The sequence below is a fragment of the Tachyglossus aculeatus genome, chromosome 9 (genome assembly GCF_015852505.1).
Source record: "Tachyglossus aculeatus isolate mTacAcu1 chromosome 9, mTacAcu1.pri, whole genome shotgun sequence".
Taxonomy (NCBI): Eukaryota; Metazoa; Chordata; class Mammalia; order Monotremata; family Tachyglossidae; genus Tachyglossus; species Tachyglossus aculeatus.
Window position 1 is genome coordinate 56,047,373 of NC_052074.1, and position 26,213 is coordinate 56,073,585.

Sequence of the window (26,213 nt, forward strand, 5' to 3'; positions counted from 1 at the left end):
CTGGGGGCCACAGAGGCGCCTCATCCATTTGCTCAATAGAAAATGATAATTGATATTACTGTCCGTCTCCTCTAGTGTGCAAGCTTAGTGGAGCAGCGTGGCTTAGTGGAAAGAGCGAGGTCGTGGGTTCTAATCCCAGCTCTGCCATTTATCAGCTGTGTGGCTTCGGGCAAGTCACTTAACTTCTCTGGGCCTCAGTTCCCTCAACTGTAAAATGGGGATTAAGACCGTGAGCCCCACGTGGGACAACTTGATTACCTTGTATCTACCCCAGCGCTTCGAACAGTGCTTGGCATATAGTAAGTGGTCAACAAATACCATCATTATTATTATTACCCATTTATGGCATGGCTTGGAAGCTTCAAACTAAGCAGCCTTTTTAGAAAGTGTTTCCCCCTGAATCAAGTTGGTCAGCCTATTGGTGAAAGGCTGGCCAAAGGCTTTCCAAATTCGCACTGGTAGTCACTCCAAAAATCTACGTAAATCTAGTTTCCAGTTTTGATCTTCAGCATTCCTTTGGTAAGCAGTAAATGTTTTCTTCATCTTTTTTCAATATGAATTCTGCTGGTTTGTCGAATATAACATTGGCCCCTCAGTACCCAAGAATAACTTTGCAGCCCATCAAAATTGTTTCTATATTATTTTGTGCTGAAGTGTCCTATAGAGTATTCAATGTTGCAGTCTATTTACAACCCATAACCGGAATGGTTTTATAGTACTTCTGGGAAGTGCCAGTTACCTAATGTTTAGTAATTGCAAACTGTGGTTTCTTTGGGTGTCAGTTGAGCCAGTGGAAGGGGAGGAGAGGGAAAAGCTGGACCATTGGTGGACGGACCTTCTTCAGGCATCAGTATCCATGTTGCAGAAATGTTCTCTGATTCATCAGTGAACTGGTCATTCAGGAAACTTAGGAAACCTCTTCATCTGTAGATCATTCAAAGGGCTGTTGTGGGTCCATTAGGCTATAGGCCCCAGCCTAGCTTCCAAGAGGTTTCTGCAATATCATGAGATGGGGAAACCAGTTTGATTTTTTCCAGTCCCTCACACCTTGGCTGCAGTGTTTTCAACTCCAGATTAAGTGTCAGCTCCCTCTCAAAATGTTTTTGCCTTGCCCTGCCTCTTGGTTTACTTTATGTTCATTCCCAATTATAATTCATTGTGACAGACTTTGAAACCTTTCAATACTGTCAAATGCCATTTCACACCTGACCGAAGAAGGTGAAGAATATGTTTCCGACACATGATCCCCTGAAGCAGCACTGGCATAGACCTTTCAGTGAAATTGGGTCAGTTTTATTCAGATTCTAACTACCGTCCTCTAGCTTCATTTTGGGTTTGGAAATTTTCTTTTCCACCCCGTGACTTGGTGTTCACTTGCTGTCTGCACACTGGGAATTCCTGAAGCATCTTCTAGATGCGTCTCTCATGAACCCGATTTTTCTCATTCCCCAACACTAGAAAGTGTGTTTTAAAGGAAAAATTTTGCTCAAGTTCTCAAATTTATGGTATTTTTTAAATAAAGGCTAGAAAAGTCCTTTTCTGTTTCGCAAGCCAATCTTTGCTTTAAGTTGATGTGTAAATTCTGGTTCTGTTGCAGAGATTAACCATTCCAAGCAGTTGCCCCCGGAGCTTTGCTGAGCTGATGCGTCAGTGTTGGGAGGCTGATTCAAAGGTATGTTGTTTCATTTTTTTCTGTTGGGTAATGAAATGTTATACTTTGGTCTCATGCTTTCATGTAAAGCTGGATTCTTGCTCCTTTCTGAAACCGAACCACTGATTTACTTTCAAAGATATTTACCAGCTCCACCCATTTAATTGCTCTGATCTGCTGTAGTTACATCATTGGCTCCTTCCTCTTTCAACCTGATGAACTCCACTTCTAGGTACTGAAAGGCCTGCACTCCTCTTGCCTTTAAGGGAGTATGCACCTCCTATTTTGATTGTTAGTTTTTATTAACTTTGAGAATTCCAGCTGTAGGTTTGTATTGGTGGGAATCTGGAGCAGCGGCCAGGCCATCTCTGACCCCTACAAACAAATTCTACTGATAAATCATCGATGAAGCCGATGCCAGAGTTGTGAAAGTATGCTCGGGAAATAAATATCCTCATGCCTTTTCCGTGTGCTTAGATGGTGCCCTGCACATTTTTAAGCAGTTAAAAAATAGTAAAGCAAGCAAAGCAAAATATTAAATGAAAAGGCAAAATAATGTAACTAAAACACTTATGCAAAGAGAATGACCAAAGACCAATATTGGAAAGACCAATATTTCAGGCTGGTCAGATTCTTTGTTTGTTTATTTTAATGAACGACTATCATTTCATTATAATAATGGTAAAGGAATCCTGTGACATATATTCTGTATGATTTTTGAGGTATGCACACCAGTGGGATTGCCAATAGTAATTTAACCAGGTATTGAGGTGTAGACATTGGAATTTGCCTGTGCTCCAGGATACCTAATCTTGAGGCAAGAATTAGGGGCATTTTTTTTTGTCCTTATTAAAACCATGGCTTTAAAAAAATATTTGAGTGAAAACAGCCAACACCGTATACAGTTTCATTTTATACCAATGTTTCTTTGAAGTTAGAGTCGGGGTGTGGAGAAATGTCAGAAAAACACTTGCCCATTAATGATGGGCTTTGCTCACCATATACAATTTCAATAAAATAATCCTGGCTTCCCTTCTAATCCCTACCTCTGTTCCTTAAAAAAAGTTTTGAAAAATCTTGGGGATCACAAGGTACCAGAGGTACCAGCACCTGGAGGGTTTGTGGATAACCTCAAAATGTTAGATACCTTGCAGTTTGGTCAGTCATTATTTTTCTGATGATGGGTAAGTGCTCTGCACATAGTAAGCGCTCAATAAGTACTTCTGGTGATATGCTGGGGCAGTTCTGATTGAGATTGTGAATTTCTGGAGTAGAGTCTGGCTCTTGGTTTGAAAGGCCCATTAGTTTTCAAGAGGTAATTCCTGAAGATTGATTTGGGTTTTTTTCTCCCAGAGTTCATCAATTCCAGCAGTTGCTTTCAGGTCCATATTCTGGTGTATAGGCTGCCATAATTAGTTGCTGGACAGGTAATTACCAAGGCACTTCTCAGCACCCAGTAGGTGCAGTGCACTGTGTTAGATGTTTGCCAGGTACAAAATAATGACGTGACATGTTCCTAGCCCTACACTTTAATGGGGAAGGCAAACATAACAATATTTACAATTAGAGAGGTCAGCCATAACTAAGTAAAGCTGAAACGTATTCATAAATTCTAAGGAGTAGATATAAATAAGGTCATACCTGTTAGTTTGGGTGAAAGGATGATAGGTTCAGGGTATTGGGAAGTTAAGCAGAGAGAGCGACAATACAGCACAAATAAAGGAGGGTGCCTCTCTGGCCTTGACAGACTTGGGAAGCAATAAAGGTGGTGCAAAGACAAAAAGGAAAACAAAGCAGGAAAATAATTATTTCAGAACCAGTTTATAAGGAAAGATTTCCCTAGAAGGGTTCCTGTCTACATGGGCAGCAAAGAGAGAGAATTATGTTTAACCAGTCAAACAACCAATGGTATCTGTTGGGAATTTACTATGTACAGAGCACTGTACTATAAGCGCTTAGGAAAGTACAATAACTCAGAATTAGCGGGTACATTCCCTGCCCATACCAAGGTTACAGTCTAGAGAAGGGGGCGAATATTAAATTTCCAAAGTCACAGAGCCAAGTGCGTAAATACTGCAGAAAGGAGAGTGAGCTAGGAAAAGGGGGCTTAATTGGGGATAACCTCCTGGAGAAGATGTGACCTAAATGATGGTTTTGAAGGTGGAGAGAGTGGTGGTCTGGTGTATATGGAGGGGGATGGAGTTCCAGGCTAGGAGGAGGGGGTGGGAAAGGGATTGAAAGTGAGATGAATAAGATTGGGGCATTGGGGGAGATTGTAGTTAGCGCTACAGGAGCTAACTGTAAAGGCTGGGCTGGAGTAGGAGGTTGGTAAGGTAAGTTGGGGCGAGCGGATTGAGTGTTTTAAAACCAATGCTAAGGCCTCTTTGTTGCCCGATGTGGATGGTCAGGATTGGAGGTTCTTGAAGACTAGGGAGACATGGACTGAACATTTATCATCCCCTCCTAATTACTGTCAAATCGGCAGTAGATGGGGGTCGTCAGGAGAAAATTCAAAGACATTGTGGGATAAAAGGCATCACCTGAGTGCTTGTCTTTATTCTGTTTTTGCTCCATTATGAAATTGTCCATCTTCATAATGTAAGAATCACTTGGCTCTTCCTGAAAACTACCACCTCAGCATTGTTCCCAGTTGTTTTTCTGCTCCCAAATTAAAATGCAGGTTTTAATTGCTGCAGCTGTAATTTGTTCAGAAATGGTATAATTAGGAGATGTGATGGGGAGAGAGTGTACATCATCCCTTCATTATCTGTCTCCATTTTGCGTTAACCTTTTGTCTCAACCTTGCCTGGGGTCTGTCCAAAAGACCACTGCAGTCATTGCTCTTTAAAAAACCACATTTAACAGCAGCCTTTTTCAATTTTCAGGGAATAGCTTCTTTCTTTTCCATTTAAAGTCTTAAACCTTAGTTGTTAGGTAAAGCAAAGAGGGAAGTTAAGATGGGTATGAGAGTGGTGGGGTCTTCTTTCGTTGGATAATTTTTTTTTTTCTTAAGTGGGGAAGCTAGGAAAAAGTGCTTAAGAGTCAAGCCAGGAGCCTGAATCTTGCATTCAGAGAACAAATTTGGCCAGAACAGCACAGCCCTCTACCACCTATTATTTTCCATCTCCAAATCAGTAGAGAGCAAAAAAACTGCCATTCTGACTTGAGAATACTGGGACTCCTCTGGAAGGAATAAAGACGCGAGGACAGAGTTCCTAAATTCTTGCCCGCTTTTTTCCCTTGCCAATCATTCTGTGAGTAGGGACATTTGTGTGTAAAACTCACCAGAGAGAGTGAGGAAAGAGAAATGACGTTAGGAAGTTGTGACTTCCCAGTAGCCCTGAGGAGGGCAGAGTAAAAAATCCATTTTTTTCCACTCCCAGCATCCTAAATTGGGATTGTTGTGGATTTGGATTAATTGTCTCACCTCCCCCACACATTTGGTTAGCACCTGAAATGTCACTTTATTAGATTCACTGATGAATCTAATGAAGTTAAGTGGCTTTAGGGCCTCCACAAGAATATCAGTTAATCACTGGTATTTGAATGCCTACTGTGTGCAGAGTAATAATAATAATAATAATGGTATTTGTTAAGCGCTTACTATGTGCCAAGCACTGGTCTAAGCACTGGGGTAGATACAAGGTAATCAGCCTGTCCCATCATCATCAATCGTATTTATTGAGCGCTTACTGTGTGCAGAGCACTGTACTAAGCACTTGGGAAGTACAAATTGGCAACATATAGAGACAGTCCCTACCCAACAGTGGGCTCACAGTGTAAAAGGGCTCATGTGGGGCTCATATTCTCCATGAGGTAACTGAGGCACGAAGACATTAAGTGACTTGGGGCCTTCCCAGACTGAGCCCCCTTCTTCCTCTCCCCCTCCTCCCCATCCCCCCGCCTTACCTCCTTCCCCTCCCCACAGCACCTGTGTATATGTGTGTACGTATTTATTACTCTATTTTATTTGTACATATTTATTTATTTTATTTTGTTAATATGTTTTGTTTTGTTCTCTGTCTCCCCCTTCTAGACTGTGAGCTTGTTGTTGGGTAGGGACCGTCTCTATATGTTGCCAACTTGTACTTCGCAAGTGCTTAGTACAGTGCTCTGCACACAGTAAGCGCTCAATAAATACGATTGAATGAGTGAAATGACTTGCCCAAGACCTCTGACTCCCAAGCCTGTGTTCCTTCCACTGGGCCACACTTCCCCCTACCATCTTCCTCAGCAGCGCTGATAGTATTCTCCTGGAGACATCAGGATGCAAAGTGATGCATGGGCAGCTAAAGCAAATGCCTTCACAGAGGCATTTGGATAAACATTAGTAATTGTGGTATTTACTAAGCGCTCACTATGCGTCTAGTACTGTTCCGAGGTTATCAGGTGGGACACGGGGCTTACAGTCTAGGAGGTACTAAGCGTACACTGTACAGAGTGTGTACACTGTGTACAGTGTGTACAGTTCTCTGTAAACAGTAAATGCTCAATAAATACTGTACTAAGTGCTTGGGAGAGTATAACAGAGTTGACGGACTGCTCCCTACCCACAACAAGCTTGCATTCTAGAGGGAAAGACAGATATCAATACTCAATCAAAATATAACTAAACGGGAATGTACATAAGTGCTATGGGACTGCGGGAGGGGTGAATAAAGGGTGCAAATCCACTACAGAAGGGAGTGGGAGAAGAGGAAATAAGGGGGTATTCAGGGAAGGCCTTTTGGAGGAGAATAAAGCTTATGACCCTTTTTAATAATAATACTAACAATTGTGGCATTTCTTAAGTGCCTACTATGTACCGTAGTCGAAGCAGCGTGGCTCAGTGGAAAGAGCACGGGTTTGGAGTCAGAGGTCATGGGTTCGAATTCTGGCTCCGCCACATGTCTGCTGTGTAACCTTGGGCCAGTCACTTAACTTCTCTGAGCCTCAGTTACCTCATCTGTAAAATGGGGATTAAGACTGTGAGCCCCAAATGGGACAACCTGATCACTTTCTATCCCCCAAGTGCTTAGAACAGTGCGTTGCACATAGTAAGCGCTTAACAAATGCCAACATTATTATTATTATCATTACCATGTACTGTACTAAGAGCAGGGGTGGGTACAAGCAAATCGGGCTAGAAACAATCTCCTGTCCCACGTGGGGCTCAAACTCTCACTCCCCATTTTACAGATGAGGTAACTGAGGCCCAGAGAAGCTAAGTGATTTGCCCAAGGTCCCACAGCAGACAAGTGGTGGGGCTGGGATTAGAACCCATGCCCTTCTGACTCTCTAGGCCCACGATCTATCCACTAGGCCATGCTGCTTTTAAGCACACATCACCACTGAAGCTCCCAGGGATACTCTGTAATCTTATTTATTGTCATCATTGTTTCTTTGCATTTTCTCAGAGAAGTCATGCTCTTTCAAAGGGAGAAGCAGCGTGGCTCAGTGGAAAGAGCCCGGGCTTTGGAGTCAGAGGTCATGGGTTCAAATCCCGGCTCCGCCACGTGTCAGCTGTGTGACTTTGGGCAAGTCACTTCGCTTCTCTGGGCCTCAGTTACCTCATCTGGAAAATGGGGATTAAGACTGTGAGCCCCACGCGGGACAACCTGTTCACCTTGTAATCTCCCCAGTGCTTAGAACAGTGCTTTGCACGTAGTAAGCGCTTAATAAATGCCATTATTATTATTATTATTTAGGTTTGGTTTTGTTTTTTCTTTTTTCAGAAACGACCGTCATTCAAGCAAATCATTGCAATTCTGGAGTCCATGTCAAATGACACTAACCTTCCAGACCAGTGTAACTCGTTCTTGCACCACAAGGCAGAGTGGAGGTGGGTGTCTCTTCTCCTGATCTATCTGTTCTCACCAGACTTCGGCAGTCTTTTAAGTTAACATTATTTCTGATAATGAATGGTTTAAGAGCATGGCTGGTGTCAATCAAGAATTGACACCAATTGACATCAAGAACAGGGCTTTGCACATAGTAAGCGCTTAATAAACGCTATCAAAAAAAATTAGGCCAAAGGAGGTGAGGTGGTATCTCCCCCTTCTAGACTGTGAGCCCACTGTTGGGAAGGGACCGTCTCTATATGTTGCCAACTTGGACTTCCCAAGCGCTTAGTCCAGTGCTCTGCACACAGAAAGCGCTCAATAAATACGATTGATTGATTGACAAATGTAGTATTGTCTCAAAATTTGGAGAGGTCTCTAAAAGATTCGACAGGGCCAAGTAAACCCCTCTCTTTTACACGTATCAAAAAATAACATTGGAGAAGGTCCCAAAGATTTTTTCTTGGCACTTATGACTTCACGGTATATCTTGGTGTTGGAAGGGAATATTGAAATCAGATCTTCCAAGGCAAAGAGGATTGTTAGCAGACATTGCGCTCAGCCCGCTCTATATTAAGAAGCCCTGGTCTTTGCCCAGCAAGTTGCAGAGCAAAAGCAGAGAAGCAGCGTGGCTCAGTGGAAAGAGCCCGGGCTTTGGAATCAGAGGTCATGGGTTCAAATCCCGGCTCTGCCAATTGTCAGCTGTGTGACTTTGGGCAAGTCACTTCACTTCTCTGGGCCTCAGTGACCTCATCTGGAAAACGGGGATTAAGGACTGTGAGCCCCCCGTGGGACAACCTGATTGCCTTGTAACCTCCCTAGCGCTTAGATCAGTGCTTTGCACATAGCAAGCGCTTAATAAATGCCATCGTTATTATTATTATGAAAATAGTCTGTGCCTGTGGGCTGGGGGACTAGAAAAAGAGCATAATAGTAGAAACACCGATAGCTGGAGATGGTTTGGGGAACTGGGATGAACAGCGCGTAGAACAGTGCTTTGCATCATCATCAATCGTATTGAGCGCTTACTATGTGCAGAGCACTGTACTAAGCGCTTGGGAAGTACAAATTGGCAACATATAGAGACAGCCCCTACCCAGCCGTGGGTTCACAGTCTAAAAGTCTACTTTGCACATAGTAAGCGCTTAATAAATGCCCTCATTATTATTATTATTACTATTTTTCAGAGTGCCCAAACTTTGTCCGTGAAAACGGGCTCAGTAAAATGAGGGGAGAGAGAGACTGTGAGCCCACTGTTGGGGAGGGACTGTCTCTATATGTTGCCAATTTGTACTTCCCAAGCGCTTAGTACAGTGCTCTGCACATAGTAAGCGCTCAATAAATACGATTGATGATGTGAGAGAGAGAGAGAGAGTGTGTGTGTGTGTGTGTGTGTGTGTGTGTGTGTGGAAAAAGTGAGCACCAGCCCGAGTATTTGAGCCAGGTCACATGACGCACGAGTATAAATAGCATGTTTTCGAGCTGACATTATTTCTCCACTGATTCAGCAGAGCCCCTTAAGAGGCCGTGTTGCCGCTCCCTGTAGACAACTGCAACAACGCAACACGTTGCGCCATCTGGTGATGCCAAGCACAACCTACAAGAACGTGCTGAAAATCCTTGGGCCGACGACCAGTTTGGCTACGCTCGGCCGGTCGTTTAGCGTATTGGACGGTTTTTTAAAAATCCGTTCATTCATTTATCATTTTCAGGGCAAACATCCACTTGTAATCAGCTGGTTCAGGCGACTGCATAGGCATGCAGACCTCCACAATCAATCAATCATATTTATTGAGCGCTCACTGTGTGCAGAGCACCGTACTAAGCACTTGGGAAGTCCAAGTTGGCAACATATACAGTCCCTACCCAACAGTGGGCTCACAGTCTAAAAGGGGGAGACGGAGAACAAAACCAAACATACTAACAAAATAAAATAAATAGAATAGATATGTACAAGTAAGAGTAATAAATATGTACAAACATATGTACATATATACAGGTGCTGTGGGGAAGGGAAGGGATTAAGATGGGGGGATAGAGAGGGGGACGAGGGAGCGAGAACCCTTCTAGACTGTGAGCCCGTTGTTGGGTAGGGACCGTCTCTAGATGTTGCTGACTTGTACTTCCCAAGCGCTTAGTACAGTGCTGTGCACACAGTAAGCGCTCCATAAATACAACTGACTGAATGAAGGAATGAACCCACAAATAATACAAAGGTGGTTTGGGTTTTCCAGGCACTAGGAGTTGCGAGCAATTGCTCACAACAAGCAAAAAAAAAAAATCACCATACTTATTCCCTGTTGAGTCTGCTGCAACTTGGTAGTTTCAGCTGTTGGTCTAATAGAGTCCATTAGGATTTTTTTACATATTGGTACTGCAGCAAAAATGGACAGAGAGGATGGCTATTTAATAATAATTATAATAATTATGGTACTTAAGTGCTTACTGTGTGCCAGGCACTGCACTACGCACTGAGGTGGATAGAAACAAATCAGGTTGGACACGGTTCCTTGGCCCTTATGGGGCTCACAGTCTCAATCCCCATTTCCAAATGAGGTAACTGATGCACAGAGAAGTTAAGTGGCTTGCCCAGGGTCACACAGCAGACAAGTGGCGGAACTGGGATTGGAACCCATGACTGCCTCACTCCCAGGCCCATGCTCTAGCAACTCAGCTGTGCAGCTTCTATTTGCAGTACTGTGTGATATTATAATTATTAATTTGGTATTAAGTGCTCACAATGTGTCAAGCGCTGTTTTCTAAGCATTGGGGTAGATTCAAGATAATCAGGTCATACATAGTCCCTGTCCTGCGTAGGGCTCACAATCCAAGTAGCGGGGAAGAGGAGTATTGAATCCCCATTTTACAGATGAGGACACAGAGGCACAGAGAAGTTGTGACTTGCCCAAAGTCACACTGCATGCAACTGGCAGAGCCAGGATTAGAAAGAGCCCCAAGTCTTAGCTTTCAGGCCTGAGCTCTTTCCCCTAAATCATGCTGCCTTCCTATCAGGACATCCACCCTTCTAGGCCTGCTACTCCCTGAACTTCATGAACAGTGCTCTGCACATAGTAAGCACTTAATAAATGCCATCATTATTATTATTATTATGAGGCCTGAGTGCCTTGAAAATGCTTCACTGGGCGCTTGGAAGAAAAGCCAGGATCATTTTTCAAGGCGCCCCTTTTCCTTTGACAAACACGCTTTAGTGTGCGTGCCCCTTTGCTTGTCATATTGCCTCTGACGGCGTTTATTAAATTATCCCTGTCGTAGTACAAGTATTTTAAAAATACAGCCATGTACTTGAACCACGACTGTGCCCTTCACAGTTAAATTACTGTTAGTGGTAGCATAAGTGCCCGGCTTAAGGCACTTCTTTCAAAATGATTTCTAATTGGAGCTTGTCATCTGTAAAGTGTTGATTGTTCTCACGATATCTGAAGTTCAAAGTTAGGGCCTTCCCGGAGCTGTGTTGGGGGGAAAGTTGGGCTGTTGGCTCGAGGACAGGTAAATAGGTACACGGATGGTAGGGTCTTAGAGGGAAATGTTGGGCGTGACAGTAACCATTTTGGGTACATGCAAAGAAGGGTGTCAATCCTTGTGCACCTCCAAGCACCCCCGGTTGCCCCTCATGGGACACTGCGGTGGATTGTGTCTTTTTTCCACTGTACTCTCTGAAGTGTTTTATGTGTTGTTTACACAAACCTTGGTTAGAGGGCTGGGGAATTGTAGAATATGGTGGATGCAGCCTGCCCCAGTGGAAAGAGCCTGGGCCTCAGAGTCAGAGGAACTGGGTGTTAATCCCAGCTCTGCCCCTTGCCTGCTGTTTGAGGTTGGGCAAGTCACAATTTTTCTGTGCCTCAGTTTCCTGTAAAATCATCATCATCATCAATCGTATTTATTGAGTGCTTACTGTGTGCAGAGCACTGTACTAAGCGCTTGGGAAGTACAAGTTGGCAACATAAAGAGACAGTCCCTACCCAACAGTGGGCTCACAGTCTAAAAGGGGGAGCCTGAATGCCCGTTCTGTCATCCCTCCCATTCTCCCATTTGGACTGGGACAGGGACTCTCCTCTCCTCTGACCTGATTATCTTATAGTATTTGGTCCATAGCAAACACTTAAGTACCTTAATTTTGAGGATTAGACTGCAGAAATCAATGTGAATATACATTCGATGCTTTTCACTTTCCTGCATTTATAAGCTGGCATTTATTAAGCACTTACTAAGTGCAAAGCACTGTTCTAAGTGCTGGGGAGGTGACAAGGTGATCATGTTGTCCCTCAGGGGGCTCACAGTCTCCATCCCTGTTTTACAGATGAGGTAACTGAGGCACAGAGAAGTGTAGTGACTTGCCCAAAGTCACACAGCTGAATTAACCCAAAACTTTGCAATATTGCTTTTTCTTTATTGAGGCAGATTATAAATAATTGTAAATAAATAATCCAGTACAAGCTTTTTTATATATTGCAGCTGTTTTAACAGAGTGACCTTTTATTTTAAGAGAAGTCTCTGTCTAATGAAAAAAGATAATTATAGTATGTTGTCTGATTTTGACATATGGAAAACTGCTGTTATGAGGACTTTACCTTAGCAGGATTTGGCTTAGGAGAAAACCATAATTTGCATAGATTAAAACCCAGAAAACTACATTTAAGTAAAAGCAAGGTTGAGTCCCATTCTGTACCAACAAAAGCAGTGGAAACAACTGGCCTTAATTTGTTCTCTCAGCCTCTGTATTGTAACGTCAAATACAATAGTCAGATGCTAGAAAAGCCGGGACCGAGGAACCACATTACAGATGGAATATTAAAGCTGTCAGTTTGATTGTTTCTATATTCGTCACCACCTTCAATTTATTTAAGTGTTTATTTGCAGGGGGTCTGGGGTCCCTGGGAGTGGAGTATCCAGGGCTCATAGCCCTGGAGGGAAATCCTTGGTCAAAATTTCTAGTGAAAATGAGTTTTCTGGCCATTTACTCTGATCAGAAGTATGCAGCATGGAGAGGAGTATAATTGGGAGAAGGAAGGGAGAGAAGAGATGCATGTAAAGAGCTGGGTTCTAAAACTGCTACCAGTTTGCAGCTGGGTCTGGTCTTGCTATTCTGATTTCTACTCCTCCAAACACCAGATGGGGCTTGCACCTTGAGGTAAAGCATTAGGTTAGGGAGGAGTAATGTCCTGCACGTACATCTTTTTATTTAAAAAATCTTCTTTTTTGAGCGGAAATGAAATTGTCAGAGCCAAGGGTGTGAATATTAAATTGTTTTCAAATCTTCATAAAAAACAATTTTTTTTTTGCATTTGTTAAGTGCTTACTATGTGCAAAGCACTGTTCTAAGCGCTTGGGGGGATACAAAGTGATCAGGTTGTCCCACGTGGGGCTCACAGTCTTAATCCCCATTTTACAGATGAGGTAACTGAGGCTCAGAGAAGTTAAGTGACTTGCGCCAGGTCACACAGCAGACGTGCAGGATTCGAACCCATGACCTCTGACTCCAAAGCCCGTGCTCATTCCACTGAGCCACGCTGCTTCTCATATTTCATAGTCAGTACTACCTCACTGGGTTTAGTGGAGACATTTGCCGTGTACTTTTTAGATTATTGCCCTATTTTAATGGACCTTAAGTGATTAGGTTAAGGCACTAACCTATTTCAACAAAATACATATTGATTTGCATGGAGGTTAGAGAATGACAAGCAGCCATTTTATAGTTAATTGCCTTAGTTTCAGACTACTAAATGTGATTAGAGCATATTACGGTGCTAATTACCTGCCAAACTTCGTCTTCGAAGGCCACAAAACTTTTGGGGCCCAAATGTTGGTTCCCTATGACGGTTGTGAAGAGGTTTATGCTTCTGAATGCTCCGCAGCTGAGCACTAATCAATCAATTGTATTTATTGAGCGCTTATTGTGTGCAGAGCACTGTACTAAGCGCTTGATAACCCCGGGAAGCCGCTGGAGGGTCTTGGGTGAAGGGCTGGAGATGGCCACAGGGCTGCCCCACTGATGGGTGCTGGGCCACACTACAAAAGGCAAACGAGGGTTTCGTTTATCGTCCCCAGCCGGCTTTTTGGACAGTGATGCAGTGCAAGTGCCCCACGTGTGCCCTTCTTTTAGCGATGGAAAAGGTGAGGTAGCTCTCCTTGGGGCCTCTTCAGGGAGAACAACTGAAGTATTATGCTTTTTTTCTCTTCTTAAAAAAAGAGAAACCCTTAAAATGGTGAAATTACTTGGCAGCTGAGGTAATGAACACTCTCCCAAAAGAACTGTCAAGTGCTCACTCAGATGATAAGGTCTTTCCAAGTTGGAACCTGCGAAAGAGGATCCAGTTTATTTATTTATTTTATTTATGCAGTACAGGGAGCTCTTTGCGGAGAACAGTGATCCAATACCGGTCAAACCTCAGCTCACAGCAGGGAGACCAGGTTGGAGACTCTAAAATCTGCCAGAGTTTGTCAGATGCCGAGAGCCCTTTAAAGTAGCTGGACACCCAAGGGGGTCCCTTCCTGTTTTTAGTAAGGAACTGGTTGTTCTGGGAAAACAAATTATGGTGGGTTGTTGTTTTTTTTAATGGGTGGGCACTTTCAGTTTAATTTCCAAGATTGTCACAATACTTGCTTTTCGGGGAAAGGGAGGATTCATGTTTTCTGGTAATTAAATGTACTGCTTGAGTTAGTATTGGAGTTCTCAGCCTTTCATACTTAATTATCATTCAGGTGGGGAATCTAAACAATTTATATCTGTCACCAGAACCCAAGGCTTAACAAATTGTTTCTGTGCAGATGTGAAATTGAAGCAACTTTAGAGAGGTTAAAGAAACTGGAGCGCGATCTGGGCTTTAAAGAGCAGGAGCTTAAGGAAAGAGAGAGGCGTTTGAAGATGTGGGAGCAAAAGTTGACGGAGCAATCCAACACTCCTGTAAGTTTTTTCTACCGCGGTGGAATCTCTCTCTCTTTCTCTCTTTCTTTGCAAGAACAGGCGCAATGTTTTTGGCGTTGCCGGAGTGCAGTTGCACTCCAAACCTTGTGCCATTCTCCTCTTTCGCTCTCGGCCGGGTTTTTTTTTTGTTTTTGTTTTTGTTTTGGCAGCCCAAACCCATCCAGCTGATGGTAGAGGTAAAATGGTAGGAGGGGGCGTTGGCGAGAGGAGCAACGTGTGCCCTCCCTGCAGAGTCACTGACCCTGTTTCTTTGAGGCCGGGGTGGGGGCCAGGGGCCCAGTGGGCCTGGGAAGCGTTAGGGAAGGCTGGTGTGGCCCCCATTCCACCCAGAGCCCCTTCCTCCCTGGAGAGTGTCTACTGCTCCCTTGTTTCCCAGCCCTGCCTCCTTGAGACCCTCCTCGAGCTCACTCCCACACTCCAAATGAAGAGCGGGCACATCTGCCCCCTCTTCTTCCAGGCCCTCCTTGTTCCTCCCATCCATCCGCCTTCTCGTGGCTGCTGCTTCATCTGCTCAATGCTAATTACTCCCTTGGGCATGAACATCAAAACATTAATGTGCTGCATCAAGCTTTGCTCCCATTCCTAAGGACTTCAAAAATGATTTTCCATGGATTGATTTTAAATGGAATCTGCTCCCGAAACTTTACAAGAAATCTGTTTTGCCCCTTTCAAAATGACAGAAGTAGAGGAAAATAAACACTTTCAAACCATCATGATCCCATCTTTGTAGACGGCATGCTAGCCTTCTTTACCTCAATTGCAAGGGTGAGTGGTGTTTTTAGCTTCTTTATGCAAAAAAATCATTACTTCAAGTAGAAACGCAGGCTAGCCAGAACCCTACACATTAGAAAGGAATTAATTCTTACCTTTTTCTTGAGGGTGAAAAAAATTCTGTTTCTGAAAGCATGTGGCTCTATCACAGGATTTTTTTCATTTCTAAAATAGGAATAAACTTTGAATTAGAATTAGAACATCAAAACTCTTATCACTTTTAGTTTTTTTGAATGAATCAATGCCATGCTTTCATGTGCCCTCCCCCACATATGTCACTACTATTACTGGAATGGAGGAACAAAGCAAACATCTGCCCCGGTCACTTTCGGTAAAGTGATTTTTAAATTTTATTTTTTTTTTTGGAGAAAGGGCGGGTGTATTCTAACCTGTTCTTGCTTCTTACTCATTTTTCTCTTACCGCTTGCCTTTTGAATTAAGAGAAGTTTACACTCAAGTAGTAGATCATTGATTTTCTTTATAAATTTCATTGGCATGGTTCAAAAGTTGGCTGGTTCTAAGGGTGCCATAGTAGAAGCTTGAGAGCTATGTGTCCTAAAAGGTGCATCAAAGACACCTTGGTTTGCAGGTTGTCTTTTTTTTGAATGCTGAGTTTTTGCCTACAGTCTTCAATGAAAATACAATCATTTACATTCGGAGGTGTCAGCCCCATATTTTGAGAATATGGAGCAGTTCATTGCTCTGCAGGTAGCTATTTCTCAAATTATTAGATGGGATTAGTTTCAAGGGCATCTTTTACTTTGGTGGAGAGGCTGCAGGTAAAAACGTGGGGAAAAATGAAAGCTTATTGTGAAAGTAAAATGTTCAAATTGAATGATGATTTTATGGGAGCTATGTGATTGTGGTATCCCTATCTAAAAGGAGAATTTTCTGGGGAAATGAAAGAGAATGCCCATCTGTCTTGGAGAGGGGAAGGTTTCCTTTGGAAAAAAGTAAAATAAATTATTTTTAGAGTGACCCATAGTTTCCGATCAAGCCACCGTAGGGACTCAGGAGATCTGAAAGGTAAGTAGTACAGTTGTTCTGATGCAAAGTACTGAATTATATAAAGTAGCTTTCTTACGTTAACATTCCTGAAGTTCCTTTCACAGTGGATTGATATCATTGCACAGTTCAGGTCAAATTTCAATTAGAGTGTTGTAAACTATTTGAATATTTTGGTCTCAAACCCGACTTCAATCAGTCAGTGATATTTACTGAGCACTTTTTAGTCATTAATTTGCCTGTGAAACTGCCACCAAATTCTCTAAATTTGAGAACAATGTAATTTACTTTACGTCCTAATTTTCTAAGCCTCCTGGAAGGAAAGTTGGTAGCTTTCTCTAAAGCCCATTGTTTGACCCAACCCTGTTTTCCACAGCGATGCAGCAGAGTGAGCAGAGAAATTTATACTTGATGGGATCATCGCTGACTTTTTATGGTGAGGCTCCAAAGCCTCATTGTAAGTCTTATTAGTGTTTAAAGATGGGCGCCGGTGATGTCTAACATGGCAGTAATAAAGAAAGATGAGTGAGGCAGAAAGGAGAGATCTCTTCCCTTCCCCTCCCCTAGTTACACGTTGTTGTTTTTAAGTGTCACAGACAGATTAATGTCAAATTTTGTTTCCAATGGCATATTTAACTGAAATTCATGCTCATTAAGGGCGACTATTAAATGGAAAAGAGTTCAGAATCAATTTGTAGTTCTAAACAATGTGCTGTACAATGAAACAGGAAACTAAAATCTGCCCAGAACTGTAGAGGCTACTGAACTTAACTTAGGATCTTTAGATAAAACATTTTTCACTCTGCACCAAACTTTCTTCCCTGCTCTGGTTTTGGTGGGGTTTTTCCACTCTGCTTACTTGTCAATGAAATCATCAAAATTAAGGTTCTGGTAATAGAGCACTCACCCCAAATGAAGAATTCCTGCTCACCATTTTGTCTTAAACAAAATGGGGATTTAGCAAGCTGGGCCTTTCCATATGAACTGGGTTTCCTCTGGTGGTTCTTTGCCAACTGTTGGTTTGGATTTTTTCAATCATTTATAAAGAACAAAAATGAAGGAAAAAAAAACACAATTGGAAGCTAGATTGGTTGTTAGAAATATGTTCCTAGCCCCACATCCAGTTCACTAACCATTTTACTTTCCATTTAACGCACTAATCTTGTGGTGTCTGTTTCATCGATTTCGATTGATTCTAACTTTCCTTTTTTGCTTCTATCCTTTCCTCCTTTTTGATAGCTTTTCTTACCTCTTGCTGCAAGAATGTCTGAGGAGTCTTATTTTGAATCTAAAACAGAGGAATCAAACAGTGCAGAGATGTCATGCCAAATCACAGCAGCAAGTAACGGGGAGGGAGATGGCATGAACCAAAGTCTGCAGGCCATGATGATGATGGGCTTTGGGGATATCTTCTCAATGAACAAAACAGGAGCTGTCCTGCATTCTGGGATGCAGATAAACATGCAAGCCAAGCAGAATTCTTCCAAAACCACTTCTAAGAGGCGGGGAAAGAAAATCAACATGGCCCTGGGGTTGAGTGATTTTGACGTGTCAGAAGGTGACGATGATGGTGACGATGAGGACAGTAGTGAATGAAAGCAGAAATCCAGAAAACCTTTCAATCCGAAAGCCAAGCAGTAACACTTAAGATGTTGAGAAATACACAAACCTGATGTCTTGGTCTGTATGAAAACCTGTAAATGAAGCAGAAAACCAAACATGATTTTCAGGCCAGTCACGTTTGTAAGGCAGCATTTTCTGCTTAAGAGTACAGTGAAATTTATTTTTGCTTAATGAAATTTTGAAATAAAATTTAAAAAACTTTAAAAAGATGCATTTTAAGTTTGTTTTAATGAGGTGCCTGATTACAGAAATTTTGGTAGCTGAGGACATTGTAGTGTGTTTTAAACACTCTACTTCCCTTTTACTACTGATCAGAGATACTTGTGTTTCAACAAGGTTTCTTGAGTCCCATTTCTTATTCCATTCTGATTTCACTCCAAGTAAAAGAACAAACAAGCATTTCTGCTGTTGGGTTTATTTCTATGGCTGCAGAATGCAACACGTGGAGAATGAGAGATGAGGGAGAGAGGCTTGTTTCAAACATGGATCTTTAGTCATAGCCAAATACAGAAAATTACCACTAGTATAGCTTTCTGATGAGCATCTTGTAAGTTTGAAAAATTGCTGCTTTAAAAGAGGACCTGAGCAGTTTTAGCAATAACTTGCAACAGAAAAAGAGTCTTATTGGAAACTGACAACAGATGTTGCAGCCCTGGGCCCATTAATAATGCCCAAGAACCTGAAGGTTAGGTGGTTGTACTTTGTACAAAAGAAAGGTGCATGTTAAAGGAATGGCTTCAGCCTGTTGGAGCTTTCCTTAAATGTGGCCCTACTTCAAATGGTCACTAGATTGGTAGGAGTTATTAATCCTGGATTGTAAATGAATACATTTTTAAAAGGAAATTCTCTCTCACTGTTGTAGAACAAATGTCCAGGGAAAGAATTCCCACTTAGAGAAAGTAACTACAAATATTGGACGTAAATCTTGTTTGCTATTCTGCAGCACATGGTCATGTACATAGCGTATTTCTTAGCTGTGTTCCCACAACTACTGCTGCTGGTGATTGGGCAAGTTCTTGCTGTAGGTGCTGCTCTAGAAACTTGGCAACTCTAAGAGGTCTTCCAATTGGAAAAGCACCAGCTCACTAGATAAGGATCTTCTGCTTTATACAGCAATACTTTGAAAAATGTAAAATCCAAATTCCAAAACATACATTTAAAAATGGTCAGATTATCAGCTTGAAATTATCTCTAAATTCACTGGATTTTCACAGACCTGAAGTTAGGTCTCCTAGAATTTGGAATAACAGAAGTTCCCAATTTCTTTTGAGGTTGCTGCATTAGCTCTTGAGGAGACTAACGTCACCAGGTGAATCCAGATCATGGCCTTTACAAATATCTCATTTTGTGAAGTGGAGTTTCTGTGAGTATTATATAAAAATTAAAGTTTATCAGACATCTATTGACACTAAATTACACCATTCAGTGTGTTTATTGAGCACTTGTTGTGTGCAGTGCACTTTACTGAAACCTGGAGAGAATACCTTACAAAAGAGTTGGTAGATATATTTATATATATGTATACACACTCACACATACATGTTCTACCCCTGTAACTCCTAAATGGAGTTCCTCTGCAGGGCTTTTAGGCACTCCAACTAAGTGGTAAAGATCGATGACATTTCTTTAGCTCAACTGGATATCATGTATGAAGGCTCTGGCGCTGATACTGATTTCCAACAGAAAGCCCTCGAGGCTGAAAGAAGTGGAACAGGAGTGCCCTAGTGGTTTTGACTTCAGAAATAACCGCTAAAAACTCTTTGTGAGTGAACAGACCCAAAACTCATATTTGTGAATGATTCTAACTCATCGGAAGCAGCAAACTGAAGCAGTAAGACAGCTGATTCCAGATCCAAACCAGTTGTAGGTGAGTCTAACTCAGCCAGCCAAAAAAAAGTAGGGCTGGATGCATCTGACATGCACAAACCTAGTTTGTTCTGCCAAATTTGTTTTTCGCCTTTTCAATACCTGACATTCAGTTATTCTTCTTTTGGTTGCATGCTGAAGATCCCTTTGCTGACCCTAATCTCCACATTTTCACGGTTTTAGAGGAATGCTGGGGTGGGCAGGGCTGAGGGCTATCTCTCTGACATTAGGTAACTGCTTTGGTGTTGACAATCCACCTAGGACATAGGGCCTTTGTTCTGAATCAATCAACTGGCTTAATTAAATTGTAACTAGGACAGTTGAAGGATTCAGAGAATTTTTTCTGGGCAAGTGGGATCCAATGTAAGCTCCTCCCAACACTACGCATACTTCACATTATCTCTCAAGTTTTAATCAAAGGGTTAGTGGTTTTACGGGAGACAATAAAGGAATTTTCTGAGTTAAATATTGATAAATTATTAATGAACTGCAGCCTGTTGAAATCAACAGCAGTAAGTATCTTTACTATATAACAGTAATGTGTGTAAAGTTAACTTATCCAGCTATTCTTCCCATTTAGCAGCCCCTCCTTTCTGTAATCAGGCATCTTTCACAGCTTTTACGTAACACCTTTTGGAAGACAATATTTTAGATATTGTCCAAGGGAGAATCTGTTCTGTTTTCAATTTTAATGAAGCTTAAATAGGAAGCTATGCAGTATTTTCTACGTTAAAGAAAAACGATCTCTACCAGTAAAATCTGGAGAAGAAAGCATTTCTTCTTTCCCAGTCTGTAGCTTCGTAAACACTATAATGCCTGTTTGGAGCTTTCTGGTGTGTGACGATTAATTTCAGAGCTAGAGTACCAAGCACCTACATTAAATATTTTATATTGTGTGCAGAATGTTATAGTGTCTTTTTAATGACATACACTGCATTTACTGCTTTTGCACTCTTGAAAGTTTTGTACTGAATACTAGAATACTATTTATAATCTGTACGTGTGGTCAGATAAGCTTTGAATAAACAGTATTTTCACAATATTTTTAAAAAAGGATTTTTCTCTTTCTATTGGAACATGATGTTGAGCAAAACCTGTGTCTAACTTGTAGTCCAAAGAGAATATACAATAAGTATGGAATATGAAATTACAATCATGAGGTAAGAATTTCCAATTGGCATCTTCATAAAAAGGGTTTTGATATTTTAGGATGCCTACGATGCATTTCAGTTAGTGTCATAAATTTCATTTTGATGTGATCCTTTTTCTTTTGCTTTCCTTTGTTCTAAACCTCTATTTTGCAATAAACATTTTGACAGTAAATTCCTTTGTATGTGTTGCTATGTAAAATACCTGGATTAGATTGGATTCCTAAGCAATCTTCTGAAGGAATCTGGGTCACATTCTTTGCCAATTTTTCCATTCTCCATGTGTATGCTTGCCACTAATGTGCTCTTCTTCCTAAAATCAGAAATCACCTTGTAAGAGTAAAATCCTGTCCAGGTTTGGGAGACTAATTTAAGTGGAATTGTGGAATTAACACATAAAAAACTATTTGAAACTTCAATACCCATGTGGGCAGTCTAGCTAAGTTAAAATGTTACAAAGAATGATAAGCCTCAAGGTATCCAAAGATTGTTCTTTCGTGAATTCTTCCCTCTTTCCAATTTCCAACCATTTTGGAGCTTCCCCAATAGCCTTGATCAAACTACTGTCAGCAAACATCCTAGAGGAAAAGTTTCTGGATTGGTTTCAAGTAGGAAAAACCAAACCCAGCCTTTACCCAGTGCAGCAAAGTAAAACACCGGCCAGCCAAACGGGGCTTTTCGAAGTGTGGTCCTGGGTCCTTGGGAAATATTCTCCCACTCACGGTACCCTACCCCACTGACATTTCCTAGGATTGGTTTGCTTCCTCTAGGAAGTGCTGTATTTGGTGATGAGCGTGAAAGTAAATGTTATGGGTTGCTGTGGATTCAGGATAATTTATGTTCCATTTAAGAACACTTATGGAGGGGAGAAGGATTTGGGAATCTGTACAGATTTTAAACAGTACAGAGGCACAGAACATCCAGCATGGAAACCCAGAAGTGGAAGGCAGCTCAAGAGATTATCTGGCAAGAGTACTAAACGAAGCTATCCAAGACACATGGTCATCTGTTCTTTCCTTTACGACTCTCCAAAGATTTGGACTCAACCACCATTTTTGAGAGCCCATTTCGGTATTCTATCATCCTGTTAGGATAGTTCATGTTTTACATTCCAACCCAAATCTCTCCTGCTGTAACAAACCCATTCCCAATCATTCAGTCCTCCGTGAATGTACAGCACAGCTGGGCAGAATCACTCCCCAGAAAAGCCTTTCATACTCTGGATGAGTTAGTAAGTCCCTCTCGGCCTATTCTCTAGGCCAAATTTCCAGTTCCTTAAACCTTTTCTCATAAGACCTCTTTTCCATCCTTTTAATCATTTTTGTCACAACTCTGGAGCGCTCCAGGCTCTACGCATCCTTTAAAAAAAGGGACCCAAACCTGGTCTAATAAGGGTCTGACTAGTGCAGAGCATAATGGAAGATCTTTTTTCTGAATCATGCCCATCGTACTTCTGAAGATACTACCCAGTACAAGCCCATAATAAGCAGAAATGTTTCTACAACTTACTGGGCTGTTTCTTGAAGCTGATCAAAAAGGTTTTTGCATTTCATGTTTCTGTGACCCGTGTTAGGTGAGTAGAAGGATGGGATGTGACTACAGAAAAATCCAACTATTCTGTAGGGAAATAAACTTTTAATGCATAGCCTGTGGCCCAGCTTTGAATTCAATCTCCCAAGTCATCCACCTTCCATATTGTACAGGTCAGTCAGACAATATGATGTATGATTTCAAGATACGTTAAGGTGAGAGAGGAGGAGAGGGAAAAATGGGATCCCTGAATGCATTCCATGTCAACAAAGAAGGTTCTTTATATCAAAGTAGAGACAGTTACTAGGGACTCAGAAATGGAGTATGTCTCTGGGCCAGCCTTCGAGATAAAGTATAATAATTTTACTCTACCCTCAAGCCTTTCAGGAATCCCTTGTTTTGTTTTGTTGTCTGTCTCCCCCTTCTAGACTGTGAGCTTGTTGTTGGGTAGGGACCATCTCTACATGTTGCCGATTTGTACTTCCCAAGCGCTTAGTACAGTGCTCTGCACACAGTAAGCGCTCAATAAATACGATTCAATGAATGAATGGATGAGAGTCGCTGATAGTAAAGTTAGGGACATCCAAATTCTTTCCCATAAATGGTTTGCTCTGGCAACGGCAAGTGTCTGTTTTTTAGTGCTGAGCCCAGTTATCATGCACAGATGAACACTTACTACTACATTTGATCGGCTGCTACCACTGCTCAGGATGACAACCGGAGTCATGATGGTATATTCATCTCTGGCACAGTTTTCAGCATAACCTACGGGGAGAAACCAGGAACAGTCAGCCAGCAAAAGTAAAATGAGGTGAATAGATGAACAGGTCCAAGGGAACCATGTTATTATTTTCTATTCATATTTCCCACGCAGCTGCTGCCTTCCTTTGATATTTGTGCATGGACAGAAGAAGACGTGGTAAGCATCTCGCATTCATTCCATCCATTGTAATCAGGAAATGAATAGGATAAAATGGTCCTGAAGGTGTAAGATATAAAGTATGGATTCTGTGACCTTGGCCCGTGTGGTCTAGGACCTTTTGGACTGTTTTAATTTGCTGACTGTATAGACTGGCCCTCCAAGAAACATTGAGGGTTTATTTTTAACACATGAAGTAGGATCACGCAATGCTGGGCCTAACTGAGAGCCTCTGGGAACAGGCACCGAGGCAGGCTTTGCCCCCTTCAATGTCCTGGCCCTCTGCAGCAGGGACTGGAGGGACCCCCGTATTTGGCACATGCAGCCCTCTCCACCGGGCACCTGGGGAATGGATACTCCTCGATTATTCCTGGAATGCCCTGTCTTCATTAGTAGAGGCAGGTCATAGAAACAGATTCCAGCAATAACGGAATGCATGAGGGTAATCATAAAGACATTCCCCAGTTGGATCAGATTCCCAAGCCAAAAAAGGGGGGCTTGTCCAAGGGCACAACTCATACTTTCAAGTTGGAAGCCCTGAAAAAAAAACAACCAGAAAGACCTTTTGTTTACTTTGGAAAGTGGAGCCAGGAACAAAATCTGTAAGAAACTGAGCCAGTTCATGGTTCCTGGTTCACGCGGACCCGGCCACTGCAATAAGTGGATCATCAAACTGTGTCCTCTCTTTCACAGCACTTTTGGATGAACCAACTCGTCAGAAAAGGCAAGTGACTGAATTCACTTTTTCTCATTTTCAAGTTGACCTATTCCTAAACACTTTAAAATCGAATGGCTTTTTCCCTCCCACCTTCAGGTGATGCTTCTGAAGAGATGAGTATATATGCAAACTTGTTTAAAGAAAATAACATCACGGGAAAACGGTTACTTCTCCTAGACGAGGAAGACATGAAGGATATGGGCATTGTTTCCAAAGGTCACATCATTCATTTAAAGGTATGTGGACAACACACATGGAGAGTGGTTGAACAAATGCCAAGGAGAATCCATTTTAATAGTAGAAGGAGCAGAAAATCTGATTAGCATATATTAAGAACCTATTAAGAACTGCAAGTGATAACCTCAGTTAAGCCTGAACTACCTTGGAGGGTTAAAAATGGTTGGCAATTTTTTAAGTTGCTTTCGTGGCACACTCGCTGGGACCAACGTCGCTAGCCCTGTCAGGATAGTGAGTTTGGACTGCTCAGAAAGGGTTAAAAACACCCCAAGAAACGTCTATGTCTGGAACTGGATAGTCTGGGAGTTCTTGAGCTGAACCTACCAGAAATAAGGTGTAACATTGGTCTGAACATAGGGGAAGCAGCATAGGCCGAGAAATCAGAGGACTTGGGTTCTAATTCTTCCTCTGCCAATTGCCTGCGGTGTGACCTTGGGCAAGTCACTTAACTTCATCACTTAACTTCTCTATGCCTAGGTTTCCTCACCTGTAAAATGGGGATTACAGGTTCTTTCTCCTACTTAGACTGTGAGACCCATGTGAAGCAAGAGCACGGGTTTGGGAGTGAGAGAACCCATGACTTGGGTTTTAATCCTGGCTCCGCCACTTGTCTGCTGTGTGACCTTGGGCAAGTCACTTTTTTTTGATGGTATTTATTAAGCGTTTACTATGTGCAAAGCACTGTTCTAAGTGCTGGGGAGGATACAAGGTGATCAGGTTGTCCCACGAGGGGCTCACAGTCTTAATCCCTGTTTTACAGATGAGGTAACTGAGGCACAGAGAAGTTAAATGACTTGCCCAAAGTCACACAGCTGACAATTGGCGGAGCTGGGATTCGAACCCATGAACTCTGACTCCAAAGCCCGTGCGTGCTCTTTCCACTGAGCCACGCTGCTTCCCAACTTAACTTCTCTGTGCCTCAGTTATCTGTAACATGGGGAATAAGACTGAGCCCCATGTGGGACAACCTGATTACCTTGTATCTACCCCAGCATTTAGAACAGTGCTTATCACATAATAAATGCTTAACAAATACCATAACTACTACTATTATTATTATTATCATGATTATTACACGAGACAGGAACTGTGTCCAATATGATTAACTTGTATCTATCCCAGTGCTTGACATATAGTAAATGCTTAAAAAATACCATTCAAAAATATATATGTATGTCAAAGGGAAAGTCAGCTTGCCTTCTATCCCAGTACCTGACATATAGTAAATGCTTAAAAAATACCATTTAAAAAAATATATATATGTCAAAGGGAAAGTCAGCTTGCCTTCGCTCCTGGGAGTCCTCCACGTCAGTGAGCATTCTTTGGTTGACCTCGATCTCCTGAATGACATTCTCCTACTGCCCCATGGCAGTGGTAGCATCTGAGGAAAGCCAAAGAAAACTGGTTCCATGAACAGGAATCCACGGGAGATTATACTGTTTCTAGTTTCTGATTTACTAACCATTTCTGGCCACATCAGTAAGCTACATCTCTGCTCTATTCTCCTAACAAAAAATCACAACTCAAGCGCAACTCCACCTTGGCCCTCAATTGGTGGCTCTATTTAACTCATCAAAATGTCGATGGGAGTTATGTTGCCAATTTGTACTTCCCAAGCGCTTAGTACAGTGCTCTGCACACAGTAAGCGCTCAATAAATATGATTGATTGATTGATTGATGGGAGGGGCAGGCCAGGGGAAAGAGTTACACTGGTAGCAAGTCCTAGTGGATAGAGCAGGGGACTGAGTGTCAGAAGGACCTGGGTTCTAATCCCAGCTCTGCCACTTGTCTGCTGTGTCTCCTTAGGCAAGTCACTTAACTTTTCTGTACCTCAGTTACCTCACCTGTAAAATGGGGATTAAGACTGTGAGCCCCCTGAGGGACAGGGACTGGTCTAACCTGATTAGCATGTATATGCCCCAACGCTTAGAACAGTGCTTGACACGTAGTGAGCCCTTAAAAACAAAACCAAAAAGACACCA

At 42.1% G+C, this 26,213-nt stretch overlaps 1 protein-coding gene and 2 long non-coding RNA genes across 6 annotated transcripts in view; 1 reads left to right on the plus strand and 2 right to left on the minus strand.

The window, feature by feature from the left end:
- Nucleotides 1-26,213, plus strand: part of MAP3K20 (mitogen-activated protein kinase kinase kinase 20) — a 134,400-nt gene that overhangs the window by 84,082 nt on the left and 24,105 nt on the right. For 3 of the 4 annotated variants that reach the window (XM_038750978.1, XM_038750977.1, XM_038750976.1), the window contains exons 9-14: nucleotides 1,598-1,672; nucleotides 7,366-7,472; nucleotides 14,257-14,392; nucleotides 23,231-23,275; nucleotides 23,969-23,999; nucleotides 24,090-24,229. In XM_038750978.1, coding sequence (XP_038606906.1) covers nucleotides 1,598-1,672; nucleotides 7,366-7,472; nucleotides 14,257-14,392; nucleotides 23,231-23,275; nucleotides 23,969-23,999; nucleotides 24,090-24,229 — 534 coding nt within the window. Of the gene's footprint in view, nucleotides 1-1,597; nucleotides 1,673-7,365; nucleotides 7,473-14,256; nucleotides 14,393-17,428; nucleotides 20,801-23,230; nucleotides 23,276-23,968; nucleotides 24,000-24,089; nucleotides 24,230-26,213 lie in introns of those variants that run through there. The other variant, XM_038750979.1, reaches the window with a different exon arrangement.
- LOC119932117 lies at nucleotides 4,179-15,348 on the minus strand. Its single transcript, XR_005452284.1, has 2 exons — nucleotides 15,280-15,348; nucleotides 4,179-4,347 (listed from the first exon to the last, which is right to left on the minus strand). It is a non-coding gene; the product is annotated as an uncharacterized LOC119932117 (long non-coding RNA).
- LOC119932118 lies at nucleotides 21,037-23,117 on the minus strand. Its single transcript, XR_005452285.1, has 3 exons — nucleotides 23,033-23,117; nucleotides 22,336-22,443; nucleotides 21,037-21,139 (listed from the first exon to the last, which is right to left on the minus strand). It is a non-coding gene; the product is annotated as an uncharacterized LOC119932118 (long non-coding RNA).